The sequence below is a fragment of the Cheilinus undulatus genome, linkage group 19 (genome assembly GCF_018320785.1).
Source record: "Cheilinus undulatus linkage group 19, ASM1832078v1, whole genome shotgun sequence".
In the NCBI taxonomy this organism is placed as follows: domain Eukaryota; kingdom Metazoa; phylum Chordata; class Actinopteri; order Labriformes; family Labridae; genus Cheilinus; species Cheilinus undulatus.
In genome coordinates, this window is record NC_054883.1 from 35,053,317 (window position 1) to 35,072,466 (window position 19,150).

Here is a 19,150-nt window from a genome sequence, read left to right on the forward strand (position 1 = left end):
AAACTTATCGCCTAATCAACAAACATTGCCAATGTGTGCTCCAGGTCGCCGCTGGAGACCGCAGGGCTGCCATGGCGCCGGTACAGCAAGGCCTGTGCCATATTGCAAACTCCTTGCCTCCTTGCCAAGGTGAGCAGCTGGTAATGGGGGAGCAAGAACAGACACCAACCCCCACCCCCTACAAATAAACACACAAATCCCCGCACCTTTCCACTACGCTTGATTTGGATGTTCTTCCCCACAGGTCGCTTTAGCCGCTGAGACATACAGGAGAAGCATATTATGTCTTTGTTGATCTGCATTTTTACACCCTGATTGCCTGATTGTAAGACTCTGCTGTATGGACCAAAAACCGTATCTCAATATTTAGCATGTCACACAGGATGCTGCTGAATGTCCTTGACACCTAATAATGAGCATTTTTGTCTTTTTAATATCCCAAAGTGCAGAAAATCTCCTACAAGTTGTCTAAATTGCACAAAAATTGGTAACATATTTAGGCTCTACCCTTAAAAATATTCAAAAGTGATAGATATCCACTATTATGGTGATTAATGGTATCAAGAAGAGAGATTATACTGAGAGATCCCATTTATTCAGTTCAACAGCATTATTATTAGTATCAAAAATTAAATTATATTCACTTGACCCTCCTAAGATGTGATCTAACAATATCCATCAGTGCTTACTGGATCAGTAACATCAGTGCCTGCCTCTGGCTAACATTCACCTCCTTGGCCTTCCTTCGATCAGCTTTGGAGTTTCTTAACCGGTTATTGTTGGGGTCAAAGGCCCTAACTAGCTCCTTCTTTATCTTCTCCTTTCTTATCTTTTGTGCAGGAACTGGAGTGGCTTTATACAGCCCAACAAGGCTGCCCACGAGGGGGGGGATAAACGAAAGAGCTTTCTGGGGTCCAGGGAGGTCAGCAAAATCATGATCCGTTGTAAAGTTAATCTGTAATAACCATATCTTATATAGCAGAGGTATATAAGAATGTCAGGAAAAAAAGCAGAGCAGAGAAAATTGTATGGGAAAAATAATGGTTAAATCGGCAAAAATGGGTTGAAAGTGGCAAAAATGGAGGAAAAAGTAATGAAAATAAATTAAAATAGGGTAAACAGGATGTAAATATGATGTAAAGTGGTTAAACAGTGCCAAAAATTGATTCAAAATTGCAAAATTGGTATAAATGGTTTTAAAAGAAAAAAAGGGCAAAAAAAAAAAGTTGTGAAAAATATGTTGAAAGTAGCAAGGCTTTGCAAAAATGAGTAGATAATGAAGTTAAAATGGGTTGAAAAGGGCAAAAATTAATCAAAACTTTGGGGGCAAAAATTGGTGAAATCTGATAAAAGATGGACCAAAATTGGTACAAATGGGTTGAGGGGGAAAAAGTTGCTGAAATTACCAGATAAAGCAGTGAAATGGGGTTAGAAATAGACAAAAATTAGTTAAATCTGTAAAAATTGCCTAAAATTGGACAAAAAGTGACAAAATGGGTCAAAAGAGGCAAAAAAAGTAGAAAAAAATAGGTTGAAACAGTAGTGAAATGGGTTAAAAAGTAACACAAATAAATACTTTAAACATAGGAACCCAATAATAGCCAGCAAACTTTTCAGCATGAAGTAACTGTTAGCCAGGATGCTAGCATCAGTGCTACTGATCTAACACGTATTGATATCATCAATAAATCACTGTGGGGATGGCCCATTCTCTGGGTTTTTTCAGGGCCCAACCAGTTCTTTGGACAGACCTGCAGTCCAATAGTCAGGCTGAAAAGGCTTCTGCTCAGTGGTAACATCACTTAAAACAAAAAGCTCAGACCAAGTTAAGACAGCCTTCAGTGCTGCTCTTTGCTCTTGTTTTAATAAAGAAATGTGGCCCATTTATACATCTGAGCTATTAGCCATTGCTATCAGCTTCCATCAAAACTCAACCCCGCCTGGAGCTAGCACCTCGTTCTCCTCAAATGATCCTGATTGGTCCGTCTGTTCTCAGGTCTGGCACAGTTCTTTCAGACTGGAGCTTTACTAACTGGATTTGTCTGATGACAGACATGGAATCTGGCCAATTCATCTGCTTTCCAAGGTTAACTTAGGACAGACCATTTTTTTTCCCTCTGTGGGCCCGAAATAAGACTGCACCCTATCTGCTTTCCCCTTTCCCCCGCTTATGGGCAGCCTTTGATATAGATACCAGTTTGATACCAGCACAACCAACATGGAAGCCCTAGATACCCAATATTGTGCATTTTATTTTTTTAAACACCAAGTAATGCAAGAAAACTTCTGCACAAAATTTGAAAAAATACTTTAGGAAATTGTGGAGAAGCGAGTTAAACTGCCAATAAGTGAGGGTTTTTGCAAATTCTACCAACATCTTCAAATGCTGTCAGCAAATTTGTGGAATGCAGATGGTGCCTTCTTTCTTTTGGTTAAACTTCTGGTATCCATTGGTATTGAATTCTACTCAGAGCACAGCTTAATGATCAATGTCTTAAAAAAATAAGCATCCAATCCTGTTGGTTTCTGTAGCTGCTGTACTTCTGCACTCTAGGCCAAGGGTTCTCAATATTGGGGGAGGGACCCACTTGGAGGTCGCAAGACATTGAGAGGGGGTCTCGAGGTGCCTTGAAAAAACGAACTATATTTTAAAGTTACACTGTTGCCACTTTACACCAATTTTGCCAGTTTTAACACATTTTTGCCACTTCTAAGCCAAATCTTGTCACTACTGTTAGCCCTGCTGACAATTACTGCCACTATTAACCCCTCTTTACCTCTATTTACGCCACATTTCAGTATTTGATATGACCATTTTTGCCAGTTTGATTCATTTCTGCCTATTTCTGCCTCAGCTAACCCTTTTTTTGGCCATTTAAATAAATTTTTTATCCCCTTTTACCAAATTTCAGCCTTTTGTTGCCATTTTAACGCCATTTCAGCCACTTTAAATCACCTTTTACCACTTAAGATGCATGTTTTAGACACTTTAACCAATTTTTGCCATTTTTTTGGTTAATTTTTGCCACTCTTAGGCCTTTCAAACCCACTTCTCCTATTAACCCATTTTAGCTATTTGTAACAAATTTTAATCTGTTTTAACGAAAGGATTTACATTTTTGAGCTGGCTTCTTACTACACAAATGAATTAAAAGATATTTTTTTCATTGCTTAGCATATACCACAGCCCCAGGAAGCTCCCCCCCCCCCCCCAGCCCCCAACCACCTTCGGGTACAGTGGAGGTCTCCTGTCTCTGGCAGCATTATTTTGGGGATCATGGGCTGAAAAGGTTGAGAACCACTGCTCTAAGCAAATAATTGCAATGCGCCATCTCATCAACAATAAGCACTTACCATCTGAGTATAGTATCATTCTGTGGAAAACACTAAATATCATTTAATTGTTGCTAGTTGCATAAATGCAAATATTATAAATATGACAAATAATGACTATAAATGAGTATTCTCCATCTAAACATTTGGAATTGCTTATCTTGTGGATACTTCTGCTGCTGGTCCTTACTGTAAACAGTGTTTTTACTCAGCATTAGGCCTAGTATCTATTTTCTTTTTTCAGATCCACATCAACATAAAGTACATCAATAAACATGCCATTCCCTTACCCTATATCTAATTTGAAAATCTACCCATATATCTTAAGACTCGATATGTTGCCCAGCCCCACCTGATTTCCAGCCCATTACTGGGGGCCTGTGTGGCATGTGTGTCTGCATGCACGCTCCCTTGCTAGCGACTACATTGAAGAGTCTACCCACCAGGCCCAGAACCACTGGGGCCTATCAGGGGCTGTAAATACTTTATGAGATATGATAGTACAGCACAAACACTCCTAAACCACAGGCCATTAACCATTTTCAGTGGATATGTGCCCTTTGGTAAAGTAAGAAATAATGAAATAAACAAACATTCTCTTCCCCCAGTGACAGCCAGGGCCCTGCGAGGCGTGTATGCAGCTCGCCTGCTAATGAGAGCCAGTGTACAATTCCCCCTCCTGCAGGAGAGAAAAAATCATTGGCCAATACAGCAAGATTAGCAAGATTAGCAGCCAACCAGCTCCCCAACGAGACACCGCCAGCGTCTCTTTTTTTTCCCTCCCTCATCTTGATCGCTTCTCTTAATTCCTTCCTGTTCCAACTGCCTTTGTTACGCTTGTTCAGGAAAGATTAAAGTTTCATTTGTTAGCGCCACACAACTCGATAAAGCAGTTGTAAAAAAAAAAAAAAAAAAAAAAAAAAAAAAAAAAAAAAAAATAATGAGGGGGAAAAAGAGAAAAGCAACCAGGGGAGATTGGGTTTACCAAATAACTGGAGACGAGATGTTGTAATTCAAGAGCGGTTTCATCATTCTATCTTTTACTGTGTGTCAAGAGCTGCTCCCTTGTTTATAATAACCTGCCATTGTGTTATTTCAGATTCATTTTTTCTGCACTGACAAAAGTGGTTTTGTTCCATGCTGTGTTCTCTGGTTGCAATGATGTCACTTGCAATGAGAAAGGTGTTTTCTTTTGTGTTTCCCAAAGTTTTTTATTACAACTTTACACTGCATTGTGGGTCTGGGCAATACATATTTTACATTTTCAGATACATTTTCAAGTGAGATATATGGTTGGACAATATATTGATGTATTAAACCATGACGTTGACTTTGAGAAAATAGATGCAAGGCCCAACGGTAAATACTTTAAGAGCAACTAACAGCAATGTGCTCATTAACCTCTGCAGACTCCTTTTGCTTAACCCTTAGGTTTACCTATAGGCACATTCTTTTTGTGGAATTCTTGAACCAGTTTGTGTTCTGTTGATGCGATTGGCATGAAACTGCACAAAGATGTGTATTTTTGCTCATTTTTAACTGTTCAAGCCAAATCATTACATTGACCTGTTTGGTATTGTGCATAGGAAAATACTCATGTATATATCCCTTGGGGAAAAAAGTCGTCCATTTAAACCCATTATAACTGCTTATTTTTTTATTGCAAATGTGCAATACCATGTATCACTGTTATTATTATTATCACCATTATCTGTGATTCAATTTTGAATTGGGACCTTAGACTTGCAATTTTTACTACTAACCACTAGATGGCACCATTACCCTTTTTTAGGCCAAGTGTATCCGTAGGGCACTTAAAAGACACACTTACAGTGAGTTTTTTATAGCTCTGTGAAATAAAGGCATAAAGAAATGAAATAAATAATGTCTGTTGGTGATGATATGAATATAAACTTGGGTATGCATGTTAGATATGAGAAATTGCATCTCTGTAGCACCACTCCAGTGTGTTTCGGTGGGATACGCTGCAGGTCCATGTTCAGTGCTGGTGCTGCCAAACCACATCAATACCCGCTGATCACAAATCTCCAGACAGGAAGACAAAAGTTTAGAGTGTCAGGTATTTCAATGATGGCATGATTAGAACACGAGGTGATTACAACGAAATAATCAATTAAAGAAACAAAAACAAATTCTGAATATGACCATATAAAGCAGGGGTCAAAATGTTTCCTAGGGGTCTATCTTTTGCGTAATTTCCACCAATTTCTTGACACTTCACAAAAAATTAAAATGCACCAAACTTGATGTTGGTGGTAATTGATGACTTATGACCACCGTTGAAGACAAAAGGAAGACAAAAGTTTAGAGTGTCAGGTATTTCAATGATGGCATGATTAGAACACGAGGTGATTACAACGAAATAATCAATTAAAGAAACAAAAACAAATTCTGAATATGACCATATAAAGCAGGGGTCAAAATGTTTCCTAGGGGTCTATCTTTTGCGTAATTTCCACCAATTTCTTGACACTTCACAAAAAATTAAAATGCACCAAACTTGATGTTGGTGGTAATTGATGACTTATGACCACCGTTGATAAAAAAAATCAACTTAGCATTTTTTATATGGAAAATATCTCATTCTGCTGAACTAAAAAAAAAAAAAAAAAAAAAAAAAAGACTAAACTGGCATTAAAAAGGTTAAAAACACATAAAAATCCAGGAAATGCCCAAACATTTGCTAGGTCATATATGTATACAAATTATAAATATTAGTATTTAATATGAAAAATATCTCATTCTGCTGAATTTAAAATTGAATACACAGGCATTTAAAGGGTTAAAAACACATAAAATCATGACAATGACCAAAGATTTGCTATGCCATGATCAGAGCTGGAAGTGATAGCAGAGAAAATCCCAAAAAATAGTTTTAAAAAATAATATAAATCATAAATTTTAGCATTTAAAGTAGGTGCAGAAAATGTCCCCTAGGGATACGTGTGTGTAGTTTTTAAAAGGGATGCCTAAGGATTAATGGGGAGTCATTATTTTGTAATAATTTAATTAATTAGTGTTTATATTATTAGCAGAAATCAGAGGATGCTGACACACGCTTGATTCCACGGCATGTAATTTGGAAGTCCAAGACACTGGATATTAGGTTATTTACTGTTTTCATGGCAGAATGGCAGATTCTTGCATTCTACAAGCTTTTCTCCAGTTCCCGAAACTTTCACTAATGTTGCCAACATGTTTGTGCAATTTAGACAGTGCTATCTATTTCTTGGTGAAACTATGAATGGAGATCATTACGTTTCTGTAAGTTTGGTACCACGTAAAATTAAAATGAAGGACATCGAATCATTTTGATGCACATTGTTGGTATAAAAGAGTATGGTCTATTTTGATAATCTCAACATACAGAGCTGCTGCCAGTGTTTTTGTACAACTTAAAGAGGTGATGTTTGGACTTTGGTGTAATTTCTCAGCCTCCACACCTGCAAAAGTGGGACCTGGAGGCAGTATATTTTTTAATCCGTCGATTTGTATAGGCAGTGTAAATGTACTTTATTATATAGCCCTTTACAACACCCCCACAGGTGACCAGGTGCTCTACAAAAAATCAAATAGCATTAAAAACACACAGCACAAGACAAAAAAAATTAACAGCATTTATGAATACAGACTGAAAGGATAAAACAGTCACTGCACTACTAGGTATGAAAAGCCATCCTGAATAAATAAGTCTTAAGTTTTGATTTGAAAAGGCCCAAGTCAGAGATAACACATATCTAAGAGGGGAGATTATTCCAGAGTCTGGGCACAGAAACTAAAAAAGGCTCGGTCACCCCAGTGCATATATTTAGACCTGAGCACGTCCAACAAAAGTTGGTCCTTAAAGCCCTGCCATGGTCACGAACTGTTAAAATCTCAGATACATAGGGTGGAGCAAGGCCATTCAGAGTTTTAAAAACAAACATTAAAAGTTTAAAATCAATTCTAAAATGGGCTGGATGCCAATAAAGGGATAAGAGAATAGGAGTAATGTGCTCTCATATGGTTGTGTCAGTTAAAAGATGTGCAGCTGTATTTTGCACAAGTTGAAGGCGTCTGATTGATGATTTGAAGATGCCAACATAAAGTGCATTGCAGGAGTCCAGCCTGGAACATTTTAATCATGATGGCTCAAAATTTGGCAAGAAGGCATAACTGATTAAACTGTCTTAACTACATGGCAACCTGGTGAATGATTTAGTTAATACAAGGCTTATGGAAATTTCTTCAATCTCTTCACAGACGTCAACTCTGACTTAAGGATGAACTGAATACACTTCTGATGTTCTGGCAACTGTGACCTTAAATCTTGTGAGCACAATATTGAGGGAGGCCATGGAGTCCCTAAATCAGCCTCATCAGCTGATGGCCGCTCTAAGCACGCTATTGGCTAATTACACTCATGCTGCCATACTTACACTGCTCTAGCCTGGCTATGATTTGCTGCTCACAATGCAAACTGCTCTTTACATCCCTCCTCCACCCCAGCCCCTCCTTTTTTCTGCTTATGACCTAATCAATGTCATTCTGTTGTCAGTGATGCCCGCTCTGCTCTGTTGTTTTTGCTGCTTCTACCCCTGCCTCAGACTTCCTTGTAGGCACAGGAAAGGCAGGAATGTGTACTGTTCCTGCCTGATACTTTCCACGTAGGCAAGTAGAAGTGTAAGGGGGGGTTCCAGAATAGCCATACCACCAAAAATAAATCAAGACAATAAGTGCAATTGATAAATGCTGATAAAGAATATATCTATAATCACAAATCATGTTTCTTGAAAAAGTGGTCCTGACTGAAATGGCTTCTTTGTCTGTATTACCCAGCCCTAGCGCATTGTGAGCCCCCACCTGAGGATGCAGATGCTCCATTTTGAAGATGAACCACGCGTTCAGCTCTAAAAGCCATCCGCTTCTTTTTTGGGCCTTGCTCGTCACTCCTACTTTATCTGGCAATTAACAAACAGTAATTGCAATCAGATAAGATCTATGCACTGCAATCCTATGTGACAACTGGCTAGAGAGCCGACAATGAGGGAAGTGAGCCCAGCTGCATGTACTTGGGGTGGGGGCGGTGGGGGGGGACAACAAGCGCTCAGAGTCATGATTAAGTGTGGTGCTCAGAGGTTGATCCCTTAATGGTGTCTTCAGGAGACGAGCTCTTAGGCCGCAGCCTCTGGCTCTCTAAGTGTATACCACACTCAGATAATCCATTCTTCTTTCACTATTAGTCCTTTTACAAGCTAAAAGGACGAGTGGCACATCAATCACCACCCTCTACAGACAAAGTGGTTTGATCATGCTCTTTACTTACTTTTGATCTTCTTTCACTCCTTCTTTTTTTTAATCTTTTAAACTTTTTTTGTTCTTTCCCCTGTATTTGCTCGTCTCATACCATAGCCAGCATTGTAATCCTTTTAGTCCAGGGCTGAAAGTCAACTCTCAGTCAGGGAGGACGTATGTTGCGGAATCTCATTTGGTTGGACTGCTCTATCCTCCGCGGACACACGATAGGAATGCAAAGCACTAGCCCTATTCAGCTCCTTGCACAAAACAGCCTTTCTTCCTCCTCTCTGTCGTCCTGACCTTGCAACAACGCTTCACAATCTCCTCAATTACAGTAGGTTGGAAGAGGAGACGGATATCTTGACTTCCGCACGGCTGCATGTAAAGCAAGCATTATTTGGCCCGTCTTCTTGTACATCCCCCCAATGTTATCTGGCTCGACATTGTGTTTTCATTTTGTTGAACAAATAATACCTTGGGAGGAAGTCATATTTTACCATAGGGCAAGGCGGCCGCTTTAGGACGGCTTGATGTGAGTGGAATGGACATCAGCAAGCAGCCACAGAGCTGACAGTAAGCACAAAATGTATTGGACAGCCAACAGCAAACAAAGCCTGAGGATAGACGGATGGAAGTCCGATATATGAGCATTAGCCGATTGGAGCAGCTTGTCATGTCTAGTCTCTGATGATGGGATGATCTTCGTATCCTTGCAGACAGAATGATACAGTCATGTACTGGATTAGATTTATTTTGAAGCATCTCATTAAAGGAGGATCTTTGCCATTGAGTGTACACTTCTGCAGAGGTAAATCACAGGCCTGCATGGTATGACAAAAAAATTTTCATATTATTTATAAATTCTCGATAATGTGGCTCTTTTTAAACATCCTGCTGAAAGCTAAAGCCTTTAGAGGACAGTCCATTGTTATAACTTTATTTAGGCCAATCTGTAAGATGTCACCAGAGAGTAAGTTAACCTGACACACCAGACAGAATGTTTCACATATACACAGCATGGGGTATATTTCCCATCCATTTAGGCAACATCCCATAGACCTGCTTGGGATCTTATTGGCAACAAGTCAGTAACATGACTGGGTATGAAAGGAGCATTTTAGAGGGGCAGAGTCTCTCAGAAGTAAAGACAAGCAGACGTTCACTAATCTTCAAAAAACTGCATTTAAGAATTGGACAGCGATATCAGAAAAATGTTCCTCAATGTGAAAATTACTAAGACTTTCACCATTCCACAATCTACAGTCCATAATATCAAAAGAGTCAGAGAATCTGGAGAAATCTCTGAGTGCGAGGAACAACACCAGATGCTCATAACTTGGCAATATATTAAAAGCAAGCCTGAATCTGTACCGAACATCACTGCATGGGGACAAGAATATCACCCTCTGTCACCATGGTTGGCTGTTGCATCCACAAATGCAAGCAAAATCTATATCATGCAAAGAAGAAGCCATATGTGAACTAGATCCAGAAAAAACGCCGTCTTCTCGAGGCCAAAGCTCATTTAAAATGAAATGAGGCAAAATGGAAAACTATTCTGTGGTCACATATATTCAAATTTCGAATTCAAACTGCCAATGCTGTGTCCTGCAGAATAATGAGGAGAGCAACCATCCAGCTTGTTATCAGTGCACAGTTCACAAGCCTGCATCTCTGATGGTATGGGGTTGCATTAGTGCCTATGGTGTGGGCAGCTTACACATCTGGAAAGGTAATATCAACGCTCAATAGAAGATAGAGATTTTAGAGCAACACGTACTCCTATGCAGACGTCTCTTTCGGGGAAGGCCTTAAATTTTTAGCAAGAAAATGCTAAACCACATACTATATCCATCACAACAGCATGGCTGGTTCTGAACTGGCCTTCCTGAAGTCCAGACCTTTACCAACTACCAATAGAGAATATTTGGTGCATCATAAAAGAAGAAGACCCAGGACTGTTGAACAGCCAGACTACTACAGTATATCAGACAAGAATGGGACAACATTCCTCTCCCAAAACTCCAGGAAGTTTTGTTAAAAGGAGAGGGGATGCTACACAATGGTAAACTTGGCCCTGTCCCTACTTTTGACTCAGTTTCAACATCTGACATGTTCTGTTAAAGAATCAAATATGGATTTATGCAATTTGCAATTCCTCTGTCCTTCCTAGCAGGGGTCGTCTGTCCTTGTGGATTATCCTACTTTACCTGCATTGTGTTAAAATGTCCAAGTCTATAATCATCATCCACATGACTTTCATTACAGTTTAAAATCAAGATGATTTTCCTCAAGTCTTGTTTCACTGCTCTTAAAGGAACTACAGTTTAGATAATGTCCTTTAAGCTCTCTTTAAAAGAAAGAGAGAAATTTGATTTTGTGGCTATCATGCTAATAAAGCAATACTTGCATGGTAAAATCTGTATTTTGATCGATGGATAGGGAGTTTTGAAAACTTGGGACATAGCAGAAGTCTATTTTCATAAATATGCATTGAAAATACAGTCGATAACCTGGTATTTTTGAATGGACAAAAATAGCACCTTCCAAATGTTACCATGTAAAAGTCCAAGTTGGGTACACAGTGGCTTTTTGGAAACCAAGATGATGAAACCCCAGACAAAAGGGGATGGAAAACAGGAGATAAATAAAAGCAAAGCAAGTCTCCTAAAGCTTTAGGTTTGCTACACAGAGATCAGGCCAAGAAAAGTTCTAATTTATGAGTTCGAAGTTCTTACTGTGTTTGTGTTGTTGCCATTAAAGAGGTTTGATGCCTTCACTTCTTAGAGATCACTTATCCACTTGGCCTTGTCAACCCACTCACCTCTGCTCTGTGTGCTTTGGTAATGAGGCCGAGAACAAAGGTTGCTCTCCTTTTGCGGTAAAGTCAGTATCTCTGGCTTTTTTAATGATGAAGTTTCTCTATGTGCCACTCGCTCTTTCTTTTCTCGTCTGTGCTGTGGCGAGTTGTTATGGCTGCTGACACCTACTACGGACTGCTTCCTTTATTCCACACTGACCAAACTGCTGTCAAAGACTGAAGTCACATAGCTTAAATTTGGAGGAAATGTCAGATGGGCTCAGGTCCCTTAAGGGGGCAGCTTCCATTTCCCCCAGGAGACCAAAGGCCAACTAAAAGAAGGTTGGGAAGGGTGAGAACAGACAGTAGAATTACTAATGTTGAAAGGACTTTGAGAAAAATTGGAAATATTTTATAGTCCTCTTAAAAAACTGGAAACCTCCTAACCTCCTAACAAAACCACTTTTACATTAACCAGATAAGCTACATTTAACAAATCAAACCTTGCCATTCAAACCTACCTGGCTCAATGTGAAAAAAAAAAAAAAAAAAATTAAATTTACCACATTATTTTGGAAAGTTAACCAGCCACACCCAGACCTGATCTTAGCCAGACCTGTCTAATCCAGAAATCCGTTAAATGTCTGACAATGTGAAGTAGGCTAATAGCTTTGAAAAGGTTACAAAACCATTTCTAGGGCTTTGGGACTCCAGGGAACCATGGTGAGAGCCATTACCCACAAAGAGGGAAAACTTTGAACAGTGGTGAACCTTCCCAGGAGTGAATGGCCTACCAAAAAAGACTCCAAGACAGCATCAACGACCCATCCAGGAGTTCACAAAAGACCCGCAGGTCTCACTTGACATAGTTAGGTTCAGTGTTCATTAATTAACTATAAGAAAGAGACAGGACAAAAATGGCATCCATGGGAGAGTCCCAAGGCTAAAACCACTGCTGACCAAAAGAACACAAAGGCTCATCTCACATTTGACTGAAAACATCCTGATCATCCCCAAGTCTTTTTGACAAATATTCTGCAGAATGATGAGACAAAAGTTGAAGGTTCTGGAAGGTGTGTGTCCCAGTACATCTGGAGTAAAACTAACACAGCATTTCATCAAAAGAACATCAGACCAACAGTCAAACATGGTGATGGTAGTGTGATGGTCTGGGGCTGCTTTGATTTGCCATATTTGATGGAACCATAATGTCTGCTCTTTCCCAGAAAATCCAAAAGAAGAATGTCTGACCATCAGTTCATGCATGGGCGTAGCACAGGGGGGAAGAGGGTACTGATTACCCAAGCCCATAGGAGGGAGGGGCCCTTGAGCAGGCTTTTCTTAGCAATTAGTGTCACTATTGAATCAAAAATGGCTAAATGACTTGGTAAACAGACTGAAATTTGTATTAAATACAGTAAAATACAATACTCCCTTAAGAATGTCCAAATGTGTAGTCCAGCACTGCAAAAAATGCAGGCAAATTTAATTTAACATGTAAAAATATTGCTCAGAAATGGGGAAATTATAGTTAAAAAATGCAGAGATATTGTAAAAATGAGGCAACATTTGTTGTTTGGCTAGCTGCTTAAGGGGGGCCCTGTGTAACATGCTTTCCGGGGGCTCTAAATCCCTAGCTACACCCCTGAAAGCATGACTTTAAGCTCAAGCACATTTGGGCTATGCAGCAGGACAAGGATCCTAAACACACCATCATGTCTGCCTCTGGATGGATTAAAAACAAAAAAAAAAAAACAAAAAAAAAAACAAAGGTTTTGGAGTGGACTTAAATCCAATTGAGATACTGTTGCATGACCTTAAACAGCCCATTCATGCTCATAAACCCTCCATTGTGTCTGAATTTAAACAATTCTGCAAAGAAGAGAGGGCCAAAATTCCCCCACAGCAATGTGAAAGACTCTATATCAGTTATCACATAGGGCCAGGTAGGCTTGGATGGCTCTTTCCCCTAATAAATGAAATCATCATTAAATACTGTATTTTGTTTTACTCAGGTTATCTTATTTTTTTGATGATCTGAGACATTTAAGCATGACAAATATGTAAAAATTATGAAATCAGGAATGGCGCAAATACCATTTTACAGCACAGTATGTGTGTTTATGTTTAGCAACAGATCAGATGAGCTGATGTGTGGTGGGCTCATCTGTCTCATGCTGCTATAATCCAAGCACATGTAGATCAGGTATATCAGATCATACATGTGAATGTTAGTGTTTATATGGAGCAGCTGTTGTCTGCAGCTTCCTGTTCTGCAGATGTGACAGATGTGGTTCTCTGTGTTTGATATGGAACAGATACAACAGAGAGAAGGCTGTCATACCTTTCCGACGTACTGCATGTCCGTCCCGGTGTACTCCTCCAACAAAAAGAACTGGTTCCACATCCAGCCTCGTTTGGAGCGCCTGAGCGGCACTCCATTGGCGTCCTCTCCCGTCAGCCCCGCAGACCCCTTCCGCCCCCCTGTAGTCCTTCGCAGGGCCCTAAGCCCCAAACTCGGAGAGCTGAGGTGGGCTAAAACCCACAGCACCATGAGCAGGCAAACTTTCCTCCTATCCATGACCACAACACCACCTGTCCTTCGTCTCCCCCCCGCCTCAGTCGTCTCAGTCCGCTGGTTTCTGGTCAGAGTATCGGATCAGTCCACATGCTGTAATCTACTGAAGCAGGAAAGGCTCCTCAGACTCTTGCAGGGCGGCCAACAGCACCTGGAACATTTACACAGAAAAAACAGTGTGTCAATACTGGGAGGAGAGGCAGCAATTTGTTACTTCACAAGCTCTCGTTTTGTTTCATAAACCCATACTCAAGACAAACTTCAGGCCTTTTGAAGATGCACTGCTTTTAAAATTGAATAAATCCCAACAGTAGAGAGGGAGTGAAAATATGTGCCTAAAGCTTTTTTGTTATTTTCAGAAAATCAATACACATAAAGATCCAGGAAGTTCAATTTTAAAGTGTGAATTAAAAAAAAGAGTAATAAAAAAGCAAATAAGCAGACCATTCAAACAGAGAGAAATCCACACTGGAAACAAGGAATGAAAATCACAAGTGGCAATATGAATTGTGAGGCTATTTTAGTAAAATCAATTGACCTGGTTTTATGACACAAACTTATTTCCACTGTCAGGCAGATTCTCTCTCATGAATACTGCAAGCAGTTTTCTGCAAATTGTAAAACTTTTCACTTTTGGGTGAACTTAAATGCTGGATTTACAGATTTGGGGACCCTTGGCATGAGTGATCAATCAATTAAGCCGGAAATTTCTAAAAGTACGGGAGAGAAAGCATATATTAGTTCCTTTTTTCTGTCTTTCCTTGTTACTTCAATGTATGTTTCATATACAGAGTTTTTGATAAGGCATCCTAGTCACAGATTTATTTACGTTTTACGACCCCAGTTCCAACAAAGTTGGGATGCTGTGTAAAATGTAAATAAAAATAGAATGCAATGATTTGCAAATCTCATAAACCTATATATTAATCACAGCAGAACAACATAACAGATGTTGAAACTAGGACATTTTACCATTTCTTGGGCTATTTTCACTAATCTACTATCAAACTCTTCACCTTCTGGTGCTCTTTTTAACTATCTATAATATTTTTTATTCTATTTATAGTTTTTTAACTATTGCTTTTAAAAAATAATGTGCTTAAGTGTAAATCTTGAGACAAAATTCCAAATGGCTCTCTTTTAAAAATTTTCTAACATTTTTCACAAATCCGGTATTGCACTCTTTACCTTTTTTCTTTTTTTTTTTCAATTTTCACCACTTTTTATGCTTTTTAGCTATTTTTATGTCTTTGAGCTATTTATTCTATTTATATGCTATTTTCAGTTATTTAATGCTATTAAGCTATTTTTTTGCTATTTTCAGAGATTTTTTTTAATGCTATTTTCAGCTATTTTTTTTTCTTTTTCAGCTATTTCAGCAGTTCTTCCACAGCTCAGCTCTCAGATGGAAAGACGATGTCCAAAAAATTTGGTACAATTTCAGATAAATGTTCCTCAATGGAAAAAAGCAAAGATTTTGAACATCTCACCATCTGCAGTACAGAATATCATCAAAAGATTCAGAGAATCTGGAGAAATTTCATGCTGAAGGGACAAGACTGAAAATCCATACAGGATGCTTTGGATCTTTGGGTCCTCAGGCAGCACTGCATTAAAAACAGGCATGATTCTGTACTGGAAATAAGTGCATGGACTCAGGAACACTTCCAGAAATCATTATCTGTCAACAAAGATGGCCATGCCAGCCACAAATGCAAGTTAAAGCTATATCATGCAAAGCATAAGAAATATGTGAACACAATCCAGAAACACCACTGTCTTCTCTGGGCCGAAGCTCTTCAAAAATGGACTAAGACAAAATGGAAAACTGTTCTGTGGTCATATGAATCAATATTTGAAATTCTTGTTCGAAACCACAGAGGCCTTGTCCTGTGGACCAAAGAGGGGAGGGACCATCCAGTTTGTTATCAGCACACAGTTCAAATGCCTGCATCTCTGATGGTATGGGGTTGCATTTGTGCCTATGGCAGGGGCAGCTTACTCATCTGGAAAGGAACTATCAATGCTGAAAAGAAGATAGAGATTTTTAAAGTAACATATGCTCCCATCTACACAATGTCTCTTTCAGGGAAGGCAGCATGGCTTCACAGTAGAAGAGTCCAGGTGCCAAACTAGTCTGCCTGCAGCCCAGGCCTTTCACCAACAGAAAATATTTGGTGCATCTTTAAAGGAAAATTCCAGCAAAGAAGACCCAGGACTGTTGAGCAGCTAGAATCCTACATCAGACAAGTCTAGGACAATATTCTTTTTGTTGGTGTAAATCCCAGTTCCAACATTTTTCTGGAATTGGGGTTGTAGATTTCAGTTGTATTAGCCATGTGGTTGGCAAGGTGGTGTATTGTTTGACGCTTCTGCCTCACAGCAAAAAGGTCTCTGATTCACATCGCCATCAGACATGGCCTTTCTGTGTGTGGCTTAAATGTTCTCTCTGTGTGGGTTCTCTCAGGGTACTTCCTCCCACGGCTCAAAGACATGCTCGTTAGGTTAATTGGTGCTGCTAAAGTGCCTGTAGGTGTGAATATAAGCATGAGTGTTTGTCTTTCTGTATATGTCAGCCTTGTGATTGACTGGTGACCAATCTAGGGCAAATCCCATTTCCCGACCGATGACAGCTGGGATTTGCCCGCAACCCTGAATGGAACAAGTGGTATAGAAAATGGATGGATTGACTCATGGATGGATGTTGTGGCCATGAAATGATTTCATATACTGTGCTGTTTTGTGAAACTAAATGCACATGTCTGCATATATAGAATGTGGATTGAGAGCAAACTATCTTATAGCCATTTCAATAGCAAATGGGCCTGTCAGATATTTCCTCTCATATGTTGTTATATGGAGGGTAAATGTCATTTTTTCCTGCATTAAAAATGATGAAATAAGTGTCTGTCCTGCAAATTGCACTAGGACTGTCTTTTCATTATTAGAAAATTGTCAGCATTGTCTGCAGCAAACCAGCTGAGCAGTACAAATATACTGCACTCTCTTAAATTATGTTATTTTTAGTAGCTTACATAAATGAGTCAGCCTTCTAGGTACCTTGTCCAAGAAAAAACCCTTCCAAAACCAAGAAGAATGCAAATATAAGAGGGCTGTCTAACAGTTAAGTTATCTAGAGGCATTTAATCAGTGAGTGCTGGTAGTTATTTGTGAATTATCACAGTTGTTAGCATGTTTGTAGTTCAGTTATTTGGTATTTTAAAAAGATTTTCAATTCTATGTTGACAATTTGAAGCGAGCTCAAAGAGATTTCTTTTTTTTTTTTTTTTAAGGATTTATTTTTGGCCTTTATTAGATAGGACAGTGGATAGAGTTGGAAACAGGGAAGAGAGCGGGGAGAGACATGCAGGAAATAGTGCCATGGGCTGGATTTGAACCCGGGTCACCTGCATATATGGCGTGTGACTTAACCACTTGACTACCGGCGCACCTCAAAGAGATTTCTGATGTCAGCTTTTAGATTAATTACATAAATAGATGCTGCACTCCTCCAACAGCAATGACTGAGAGCAGCGTTACTCAACCCTGCTCAACCAAAGAGCCAAACTGTTGAAAAATACCTTTGCAAGAACCACAATCTAAGTAATGTAAAGTGGCAAAAATGGGTTAAAGCTGCAATAAAAATAAGTTAAAGGGGGCAAAAGGGTGAAAAGTAGGCATAAAATGTCAATAACTGGGAGAAAATTGACAAAAATGGGGAGAAAATGTGGCTAAAAGGGCAGAAAGTGACAAATTTGGGTGAGAAGTGACCGAACAAAGAGCTACAGATGGTAAAAATGGTCAAAAAGTGGCAAAAACAGGACAAAAAAATGCATGAAAAGTGACTAAAATGGACAGAAGGCAGCAAAAGGTGGAAGAATGGGCAAAAAGCAGCTAAGAGTGGCAAAAAATTGGGGAAACAAGTGGCAGTTAATGTCAAAAGGCAGCTTAAATGGGTGAAAAGTGGCAAAGATAGCAAGAAGCAGAATAAACTGGCCAAAAACTGGATAATAGTGGCAAAAACGGGCAAAAAGTTGCAAAACGAAGTTGCAAAAGTGGGCTTACAGCTGAAAAAAAAGAATTAAAATTTGCAAAAAATGGATAAAAGGGACAAAAAAATTGCAAATAAGGCCAATGGAAATATATAGACAAAAACAAATGTTGACAATTTAAGCCTAATCTGTCAGTGTGGAAAACAAACTGATTAATGTGACTTGCAATACATCATTTCTGAGGTCAAAGTTTCCCTTTTTAAGGTTTTCTGGGGAATAATATTTCAAATGAAGACATAAAAAAGCCACAAATCATCACAAAAGAACCTCATGTGGCTCAAGAGCCACAAGTTGAGTACCACTGACTTAGAGACACTTCAAAATGCATATTCTATCAAATACACCGTTAAACACTCTCATACACAAAATATGCAGGAATGCATGTACAAAATGACTCACAGACATGATGATCCCCGCTTAATGTGACTCGTACTTTTTTGGGTTTCATGTTAAGTTGTTTTCTATTTGCAAGTTAAAATTAAGCTAAGACATTTTCTCTAGAAACTGATTCTTGTTATGCCTTACTTTGTATTTCTACTGTCTTCAGCTAAGCATGTTGTTTGAATATAAACCTCAAACTGGTTTTTAGTGTATTAAATTCCTAAAATTCATACATTTGGTAAATAGGATCAGCTGGCAAAAAATGTGGGGGAAAAAAATAAATGCCAAAAACATTGGATCAAAAAAAAAAAAAAAAAAAAAAAAAAAAAAAAATGGAAATTATTTTTTGCTGCTTTTATGCATGGTGTCCATTTTTAGCCACTTACATCTTGAGTGCAAAAATGAAAAAAAAAAATAAAATAAAATAAAAAAAAAATAGTGAATAGATCTGAAACCAGGTTGTTCGGGTTAAGCCAAACCTCTGTTATAAAATATAACACCCACCAAAATTGACAGTCTTAATTAAACTCAAATATAGTTAGATTTAATGCTTTAAAATAGTCTATGTTGGACTACACTGCATACAGTTACAGTACACTACTACTTTTAAAGGGTTAAATAGAAGTCTTGAAAATCTGGCTGGGTCTTCTCTGGCAAGAACAAAGCAGAGTAGACTCTAACTCTAACTCTAACTCTAACTTTAACCCA

The 19,150-nt window shown here is 38.9% G+C and overlaps 1 protein-coding gene across 1 annotated transcript in view; it reads right to left on the bottom strand.

Moving 5' to 3' along the window:
- Positions 1-19,150, bottom strand: part of LOC121527108 (cadherin-10-like) — a 142,787-nt gene that overhangs the window by 71,821 nt on the left and 51,816 nt on the right. Inside the window, exon 2 of the mRNA XM_041813824.1 lies at positions 13,776-14,160. Coding sequence (XP_041669758.1) covers positions 13,776-14,012 — 237 coding nt within the window. The 5' untranslated portion in view covers positions 14,013-14,160. The remainder of the gene's footprint in view (positions 1-13,775; positions 14,161-19,150) is intronic.